Source organism: Phoenix dactylifera, chromosome 9 (assembly GCF_051530095.1).
Source record: "Phoenix dactylifera cultivar Ajwa chromosome 9, Ajwa_hap1_PhDact_Kaust_v1.1, whole genome shotgun sequence".
NCBI lineage: Eukaryota > Viridiplantae > Streptophyta > Magnoliopsida > Arecales > Arecaceae > Phoenix > Phoenix dactylifera.
The window spans coordinates 31,390,296-31,400,626 of NC_143198.1; the positions used below are offsets into that span (position 1 = coordinate 31,390,296).

A 10,331-nucleotide genomic window follows, 5' to 3' on the forward strand; every position below is an offset into this window, starting at 1 on the left:
AGAAAAAGTCCTTAAAAACCGTGAAACTCAGAGTAATGAATGTAGGTCAATATACACAAAAATGAAAAGAGATGAAAAAAAAATCTAATTTGAATTAATTAATCCACATTGACCCACCAGAACATTCTTTTCAAACTACGACCATCTCTCACATCATCATTCCTCTTGCATCATTCATAGTTCTAGCATGCAACGCGACAGAGACAATATTAGTCAACCTAGGATTGTCCCAAAGTCTTTAACTTGAATTTAGTCCAAGGTTAATGACCTCAGTACTGGCTGGAGTGTTATTTTGATCGGATTAACTACAGAGCAACGCTAAGGATCTTTAAAGAAGCCGCAGTTATAATCTCGACAACAATCACACCAGCTCGGCCATAAATGCACGATCGACGTAATTATCGTCACGTGGACTTTACGAGAAGTCGTTACTATGCAGTTAACGTATGATGTCAACCATTATCGTGTAATTATTTCACCTCCTAATGATTAAGGTGACGAACTCCTACCCTATCCTATATATGGGGGTGATTGGAGGATTCTGAAGTAAGTACACTCAAATCTACTACCAATCTCATTTTCACACTGTTGTTCTAAAGTTCTGCTGACTTAAGCTTCAGAGAATCTTTCAGTAGAAACTTTTAGGTCGGATTCGCATTCGGGAGAGATGTCGATAACTTTTTAACATCTTAAAGTTTTCCTCGGCTATGTGCCAATCTGCTTTCTACCTCGTTATCGACTGACCTCAACCAACTTCGGGCAAAGATTGACCTCAGCTCGGATTCTAGCTACAACACAACATATTGCAACCTGCATTTTGATTGGTTGTTATAATTGTATATTTCTATAAGACACCTCTTTCTCCTGATAAATATTTATGCCAATTGTAACCACCTCCTTTGAATTCACTGTATATTCCATATGCGGGCCTGGCCTCCAGAACGGGAAAAAGTTCCATCCATGGAAACAAGCGATGTTTTCCATCTGCGATCGTGGAATCCTTCTTATCCATTGGCTCCGGACAGATGACGGTAGCGGAATCAGAGCCGTATTTTGATCCGATGCCTCGGGCCAAAATGCCATCGACCGACCGATTTGGATCATAAAGACAGTCCTCTCGTGGTCTCGCCCACATCGTGAGATGGTCGAGTTAGTGAGCCGCATTTGTAAGTGGCTGAGGTTACCTGGCATCCAGCGTGTGGACCAACCACGTAATGTCACGTGGCACCGCTGGTTGCCGACCTAAAGAGCGCTCAGGCGGATCAATGAGGGTTGGATATGGAGGATGCGAGTCTAACATGTGTGGTTCTGTCATTTTGAAGGCGGTTCAGGACTGCTTGCCGACTAGAAGCTTGCAGACTAGGAGGGGTGTCGGGGTTCTCCCAATGTGTGTGGACTGTTCTGAGTCAGTGGAGACTGCTAGCCACGCGCTGCTAATTTGTCTACATGCTGTTCAGATTTGGAGGCAGGTTGTAGTTCCCTTACCGAGTTCCATGGTGATAGTGGGTGATCTTTTACGTCACATGAGAGCGGCCATGGGGTCGTCGAGCATCGCCGGATGGGGCATTGCCTGTGCCTATGTCGCCTATCATATTTGGCTGGATAGAAATGAGAGGATTTTCGAGAATAGAAGGCCACCCTTGAGGACTACTGTGGATAGGGCACATTGTCAGGCTACGGAGGTCACCGAGGCTCTTATGGTTGCTTCATCTGGGATGGCGAGGGAAATCTGGGACCTCCTTACTGCTACTATAGCACCTAGGTTTGTCCTTGTTTCTTGGGCGCCCCCACCCTCTGGCCATCTTAAGGTAAATTTTGAGGAGAACCTGCTAAGTAGAGGCGATAGAGCCAAAGCTGCCTTTGTGATTAGGGATGAGGACTCCAGGTTGATTGCGGCCGGGGGAGGGGGTGACACTCTTTCGAAGCTTCTGCATGTGGGGCGGAGCTCTGGACTGCGTGAAAGGACATCTCCTACGCAAGACATATGTTAGGGGCTGGGAGTATCATTCTTGAGGGAGACTCCATTGTGGTAATCAGGTGGATACTGGATGAGGGGAGGAGGGGTTCCGAACATCCACTCTTAGGCGACATACCGTGGCTGGTGAGAGAGTGTGATGCCTTTAAGGCCATATATGTTTATCGCGAAGTAAATATGGCTGCTATTTGGATCAAGGAGACTTGCCAGCCCTCATCAAATTACCAAAGCACCCTTTGCTTGGGGTTCGAAGTTTAGCGTCCGAACATCCATTAAGTTCGACGAATAAAATGCCTATAAACTATACTAACTGAGAGTGTTTTGCACGCATGTACTCGATCTTCGTATCATCCACCTCAGATTTATGTCTTCATGTGTAATTTATAAATTAAAAATTATTTTAATCAGAATGATCCATAAATTGGTAGAGATGTAGCTTGCAGGGCTTGCAATAGAATGGAATGAGAGGGTGAAGACGTAACTTGCAAGTTTAATTATCATAGTAATGATCGCTGATGTGAGAGGTGATGTCTAACCATTTTGGATGTAAATTGATTTGTTTTTATTTGATAAGTCTAGAGGACTTTTACCCTGGGAAAATTTTTATAAAATATCTAAAATATTATGCAAAATGCTTTTTCGGACTTCTCTATCAAAGATTTCTATGGGTTTACTTATAGTTTTTGTTTTGTCTTAAAAGCTTGTTGTTTTGTCCTCCTTTAAACTAAAATCTTACCTTAAAAGGATCAAACAATTATTACTGCATAAGATTCATTGATACATCCGTGTATGCTATTGGTAAACATAAGCAAAAAAAAAAAAAGCGGAAACAAATAGCATATCAATATATTCATATTTATATTTATTTTTATATAATGAATATGGATACAAATATATATATTAATCTAATTCTAACTTTTGTATCCATGATTTCTTTTAACAGATTTGGATATGAAATTAATACCAATATATATATATATATATATACACATATACATATATATTAGATAGCTAAGTTTTATGGGTAAAATATTATTCTATTTTATATTTTTAACTAATTCCAAAAACATATGCATCCCTGTTTTTTATTTTTTATAATAAACAAACATTTATACAAAAAACAATAAATATATGCCACTTAATCATCAAGTTTTTAGGGAATCCTAATAAAATATGATTATGAAAGATGCAATCAACCAAATAAAAAGAATATTGTTATACAAAATATATATATATATATATATATATATATATATATATATATATATATATATATATATATATATATATAGATAGATATTATGTTTTTTTGGGAGTCTGTGGCGGCCTATAAAACCTAATAGGAATATAGACCGAAATGAATATTTGAATAGAAACCACATGCTGCTGTACATATTTCCTTTTCTTTCAGATACAAATATGATATGGATATTAGTTGACAATAAATGTGGACAAATAATATACGGTTTATTTTCATATGTATTACAGAATAATTTGCTTTGCTCTGTTATTGAAATTGAACCTAAATTTTTCGAGCATGAGAAAAGTGTGCACAAATCAAGCATGAGAATATAAATGCGAAGAATCAGAGCTGTTGACCATGAATAACATCATGGTTACTACTTTACTCTTTTCGTAGAATTTCAATTATCACATACTATTTTAGGTATGTAGAAATTATATAGCCTATATGATAGGCATGATGATGTGACACTTTTTAGTTTTAACCAACTCTAGGATATTTAATTAGGAGAGAGTTAGATGCTAAAATGAGAATATGAATGAGTGACACCCATTCTTATTTCTATTCCGGAAGAATAGAAATGCCCCAACATCCCAAAATCCAATTACAATTTGTCTATCATATTCAAATCCCATTCCATTAGATTTAATAAAAAATTAGCTTTTCAAAATATATTTCTATTTAATTATTGGTTTTTTTGCATGGATACCCTTCTAAATATCGAATTTTGCATGAATATCCTTCCAAATTTGATATTTACATGCACACCCTCGTCAAATTTTGTTATTGTACAAATGCCCATAATATAATCGTTGCTCTAACGGTGCTTAGAAAAATTATATTTATATTAATTAAAAATAAAATAAAATTTTAAAATTATGCTATTGTCCCTGTCTTCTTCCTCTATCGGGATCACAATCTATTTGCATGTCTACTCATTAAAGGTATTTTAGTCATTTTAATTTGAAACCGTTAATTTTTTAACGTCGTTAGATAGCATAGGTACATATGCAAAAACAAAAATAAAAAAAAGGTAGAATGGCAAAATAAGTGTTTTACGAGGTATACAAGCAAATATCAATTTTGGAAGGATATTCATGCAAAATCCGATATATCGGAGCACGGTTGCTAACTAAATGCACCCTAGCATTAATCATATGAACTTTGCAAATCCTTTTGGCATGATAAAAACACACACAAAGTACCAATTTATTCCTTTGCAATCGTCTAGATTTCCGATCAGCGTAAATTTTGCGCCCTGCATTTGAAACCAAAACCCATGCCGGTTCCCGGGCATGTAAATTGAGCAATAAGCAAAGGTATTGAGGAGAGCCACCGTGCGGCACATAATGAGAGAAACCGTCACCTGTCGGTTGCCTATCTCACTAAAAAGTCACGGCCCTCAGGCCTCAACCGCTCGGACCCCTTTTCAAGCATTATACCCCCCTCCGCCCTTTTCCGTGCTTAGACTTCTATAGTTGTTCCGTTCTCCCATCTTCCTTCCACTCCTCCGATCTCGGCTTCTCCTCTCCCTTGCCGCACCACCGCCTCCGGGAAAATGGCGTTTGACAAGGTCAAGGTCGTCAACCCCATCGTCGAAATGGATGGTCAGCAACCCCATCTTCGCCGTTCCCGATCTTAATTTGTTCGTTTTTTTTCCTTTTTTCCTCTCTTCGTGCATACTATATTTTTTCCTCGCTCTTTCTTCGATCCGATTCATGTTTAGACTCCCTGATGCACGGATTCCAGCATCGCCCGCCATCGGATCCGTGCTCTCTCGTATTACGATATTATTCGTGTATGTTTGACTTTATTGTCATTGCCTGATGTAAGATAGTAGTTTTGTCGAGCTTATTTGTTCCCGATCGCTAATTTTGGTTTTTTTCTTCTTCTGATGTTTGATTCTAGGTTTTATAAGTGATATTGGTTAGATAGCGGCTTTTGCTCAATCTAATATGGACGTGATCTCTGTGTTTTATTTAGTTGTCTGTCTCGCTATGTATCACTTGAAACCTTTTTCCACTGTTGGGAGTGAGGTTTCACATGATATCTTAAAAACTCGGGGAGGTTGATCTGACGTTGAGAAATCGCAAATAGTTGTTTTTTTTGCTGTTGTTGGTTACTTGATTTCGGAAGTTAGATTTATATGGATATGGTTGTCACATCTAGTTTTCAGTTGCGTTTTCATTGGCTATGCGGGATTAAGGGTTTAGGCTGCTGGATCTGTAATGGATTATCGTCCGGGAAATGGATATTGAGATTTATTGGGAGGCGAGAATGAGATTTTAGGGAAGCATGCAGCAAGATTAGTATATAAGGTTGGAAAATTTGATCGGGTTGCTGTTATGATTCTAAAAAGTTTGTTGCTCGGATATCGAGGTTAATTTCATAAAGTAATTTTAGTAGAAGAGATGAATAGTCATGGGGAAGATGATGTGCAATGTGTTGCACTGTCATGTTCATTATAGCTTTTGATCATATTTCTGAAGTGGTCTGGGGATATCAACCTACCCCTCTCTCTCTGCCCCAGATGGCAGATGGTTATATTTGGTTTTGGGGTGGTGGTGGTGGTGGTGTAAGTATCTGATGTATTTGAGTTTCTAGCTGTTTAAATGGAGTTGGCTGTGATTGTTAGGAGACTTTTCTTGCAAAATGGAGACAGAGGCCTGTAAAATGATCATTCTTTGAGACATTTGTGGCCTTGCTGTTCCCAGAGGATGTTTTGCAAGTCAGTGTGATCCACATTTCACCGTGTAGCTGATCTGGAGTGGGCTCTCATGTAGCAAAATCTAATCTAGAAGGCATTGCATGAATTAGTTGGGTTTTTACTTGTACGAGGAGAACAAGACAGTTTTCCATTCACTTCCCTGTTGTGATTTCACTAATATGTTGGTCTCTTCACATTGATATTTGATAGTAAGAGTAGCAAGAGCACTGAAGTGGCTAACAACATGAACAATAGCATTAAGATGCAGATGAACAGAACCAATATAAGGTTGTTTTGACATCTTTATGCTTGCTTTTCATCATTTTTTTTTTACTCGAGGGCTCCTAAACATTGTTGTCTGATAGTATACTGGGCCCTTGATCTCCCTTTTTATAAAATCTTTTTTTTTCTTCCTGGTACTAAACACAGAAGAACTGCCAATTATCGAACGCGACACTTTACTGTTCTTATTACCACTTTGGAATATACAAATCATGATGTATGTTATGGCATTTAAACTAATTGCTGATATGCTACGAACATCAAGCACATGCCTTCAGGAAGAAAAACAGTGACCACCATTACTCTGCAAAGCTATTTCTTTTGATCAGTAAAAAAAGGGCCTAGAAGATCCCGTTGAGTGATGCCTTTGTTATCTGTCCAATTATTTGATGTGCTTGTGATTGTCTAGATATTTGGTTAAGTCTGACATCGCTGTTTATTATTTCTGTGATACAGGGGATGAAATGACTCGAGTTATTTGGAAATCAATCAAAGAGAAGGTGATTTATTTGTATTCTGCACCTTTTCTCTATTCATTTTTCCTTGAATGATATACTGTAATAGTTTTTGTTGTAACAATTATTTTAAAGATTAATTTTATACTGAAACTGATACTTTGATGGATCTTGCAGCTCATTTTTCCATTCTTGGACTTGGATATAAAGTATTTTGACTTAGGCCTTCCCCATCGTGATGCGACTGATGATAAAGTTACAGTAGAGAGTGCAGAAGCTACTCTTAGGTAAGCATAAAACTTTTCAGTCCTTTCACCTACTGCTGAAATAAAACTTTTCTCTCCACACTTTTCAAACCAATGCATATTGACAAAAAATTGAACCGCCTTTCTCCATATGGATGTAATCCCTTTTTCATTTTGTCTAGCTGATGGTAGTGATTGTGGCTTTGATTTGTTCCAGCTCTTCACTTAAAATGGAAAGTTCAGCATGCTAGAAATTCAATTTCCCTGGTTTCCTCATGAATTATTATCATATTATTAATATTTTAGAGTTTTTCCCGTTACTTCATGTTATAATATAAATAGAGTTGCTGAGGATGGTGTTTTATTATTGTTCAGCATTTTAATGTTTTCAGCAACCTATATTCTTGTGACTTTCTATCTTCTCATAGTTTTTATATCTTCAGATTGGACTCAAAGTTGTGTTATTTGGTTGCAGATATAATGTAGCAATCAAATGCGCAACAATCACTCCTGGTAAAGTTGACCTATCTAACATCCTGCTACATGCAGAAGCGATGGCATAATTATTTATTTTATTAATCATGATTGCATCTAATATTTTTTGTTGGCAAACTTGTTAAAACATGACAGATGAAGCTCGGGTCAAGGAGTTCAATCTGAAATCCATGTGGAAGAGTCCAAATGGGACAATCAGGAACATCCTAAATGGTTAGACAACCCTGCATGATTGCATGTTAAATGTCCTTAGACTATGGGCAACTATGTTGTTGTCTAAACACCTGTCTTTGCTGCAGGTACTTTGTTTAGGGAGCCAATTCTCTGTAAAAACATTCCACGGCTTGTTCCAGGTATTGTAAAAAATGATGCCATGTCTTAAACTTGTGCAACTATACCATATATGCCCGCCTAACCTGGCATTCATTGTTCTCAGGCTGGACAGCCCATATGCATTGGAAGGCATGCATTTGGTGATCAGTACTGAGCAATTGATACAATTATCAAAGGGCCTGGCAAGCTCAAATTAGTTTTTGGTATGAGCAATTATGGTTCGTGTTAGATCAGAATTTCCACCATGAAGACAGGAAAAGGAGGTTGATTTCGGGTTTCACTAAACCGGGACTCAAACATCTTAGAATATTGGGTCTAACTTTTGTTTCATATCCATTGAAAGATGGAATCAATTCCAAATTTGGGTAACAAGAATATGATTCTGATTTCCATCATGTATCAAACTTTATATGTTGAACAATTAATCAAACTAAAACTATTGTATTTCTTGATAAGTTTGTCACCCAAATATATGTTGCAAAAATTAAATCATAAAAAGAAAATACTTAATAGTTAATTATATGATAATAATTTAAAATATTAAAAATGTACTTTATTTAAAGTCAATTAGAAATACTGAAACATTCTCTGGCATATGATTACTTACTATTCTTTCTATGTCTTTGGGTCGCACAATAAAGTTTCATATGGTAAGAGTTTAAATATTTGAAGGATATAAATAAAAACAATATTATATAAATAAATTCGGTAATAATTCGAGACCGGGTTGACTTCAGGTCGGATCGGTTTTAAAATTTTCAAAATCAATTTCAATCTAAAATTCTCACCAGGTTGGAGCGACAGCCCCATGCGAAACGAGTGAAAAGTCCAAGCCGTGGCAAATGAGGCAACGAACAAAAGTCCCGTTCGTCGTCTTCTTTCTCCCCCACCCCCCCTGCGCCATCTATTCATTTTCTTCCCCCGACTTCATCATCGTCGAAGGAGCGTGAGCTTTCGTTCTCCTCGCGGCTCTCCTGAAAGTCGATCGCTCCCATCCGTTCTCTGAGAATTGGAGTTGAGGAGATCGCTGAGCTCGCCCGTAACAAGGTAACGGTTACCAGCTGGAATTCTTGGAAGCTATCTTCTAATTAGGAGTTCAAGCTGTAGATTTTTTAGCTGGTATTGGTTCTCTCTGTAGGTTCTGGTAGCTGCTGTGATTGGTTCGGTAATCGGGCAGGTCTCAAAACCTCTGGCTTCGGCTCTTTTAATGGAAATGGCATCGATCTAAACTCTAAAGGCAGTAATTCGTTCTGGTGGAATGCCGTCGACCCCCATTCCCCTGTAACTGTAAGACCCTATTCTGACGTTCTGTTTTTTTTGTGAAAAAAATGATCTTTTTTTTTCCGTCTAAATTTCTTTGATTGGTTATTTGAGGGGGGATATGGGCTTGATATTGGGACCAATTTGTGGAACTTAGTGCTTTTGAATTCACAGAGTGTCGCGGCAGCTGCAACTTCGCTTGGTCTTGAAAGGTTAATAAAGAAATTACTCGTTTCATAGTTTTGAATGATAAATTCTCTCGTGTTCTTGTGTATGATCGTGCTATATGATTAAATGCCTAACCTTTCGATTTGCTTGAGATAAATTGGTGCAGCAACTCGGACGCCTGCCTAACACACAATAAACTACTAAAATCCAGATTGATTATGCCCGTTAACAAATATATAGGCCAATCAAATAATTCATTTGAAGGGCTACAAAATATATCTACAAACCATAAAATTCAGGATTCCACACGCAACTAAACGTTTCGGATGTTTTAGCAGAATATTAATTCATCTGGACCAGTTCTTGAAGGTTGGGGGGCATGGCCCATGAGAACTTCGTCACCGGTCGAACTCGTCCAAACTCGCCGAGGCGGATCTTTTCGAGGAGTCGGCACTCGACAGCAAGCATGGGAGGCATGGCCGATCATTGATAGGGAGCTTCTTGAGGTCGATCTCGACGATGCCCGGGATACCCGTTAGCTATGTCCTTGAAGAGGCGGTGTTAGTCGCCGCTTCAGTGGAAAACCTCGAGGGTTTTTGAAGTTGGGAATCAGCGACGAGGAGGCGAAATGCTGGCAGTTGCAGAGCTCCTTGAGGCAGAGGAAGATTAGGGCGAGTCACTCATCGGGTAGGGAGTGACAGGACTATTTTTCAATAACTTGAGGACTCAAATCATTTATTTTTTTCTTTTGATGACTCGATCAAATTTTTTTGCAACTAAGGATTCCTTCATTACCTAACATGACCTAGAAGTTTTCCCTCCAAACATTCTCTTTCAGAAGTTGAAACAACATCAACATATTTTGCAATGCCTACATCAAATACGTATCTTCAAAGCTCCATTTCAACTTCTTCCCAGTCCCAGCAAATGCACAGATGCACTTATAATTTATGCAAGCTGCAAAGGATTTGACACCATACAAAAGTTTTTCTTAGATGAATTCTTGAATACAGACCACTGACTTATATGTTGCCTTATATTTATGCCCTCTCATCATTTACCAGTTGTTTTGCTGCATTCGCACATTCTCACTCTTGATCATCATTCGCCACTGACTTATATGCTGCCTTAAGTTTTTCTTAGATGAACTTTCTGAAGCTGCAAAAGA

General features: G+C 38.1%; 2 protein-coding genes across 2 annotated transcripts; both read left to right on the plus strand.

Annotated features, from left to right (window-relative positions):
* Positions 1-1,265: 1,265 nt before the first annotated feature.
* Positions 1,266-1,991, plus strand: LOC148702575 (uncharacterized). The gene has a single exon (XM_088705258.2). It carries the CDS (start codon positions 1,266-1,268, stop codon positions 1,989-1,991), a length of 726 nt encoding a protein of 241 aa, XP_088561384.2.
* A 2,665-nt stretch (positions 1,992-4,656) lies between these two features.
* Positions 4,657-8,185, plus strand: LOC103708322 (isocitrate dehydrogenase [NADP]-like). Its single transcript, XM_088705002.1, has 7 exons — positions 4,657-4,825; positions 6,664-6,707; positions 6,840-6,949; positions 7,383-7,420; positions 7,538-7,615; positions 7,702-7,755; positions 7,839-8,185. Exons 1-7 carry the CDS (start codon positions 4,777-4,779, stop codon positions 7,877-7,879), a joined length of 414 nt encoding a protein of 137 aa, XP_088561128.1. The 5' UTR covers positions 4,657-4,776; the 3' UTR covers positions 7,880-8,185.
* The last annotated feature ends 2,146 nt before the right edge of the window (positions 8,186-10,331 follow it).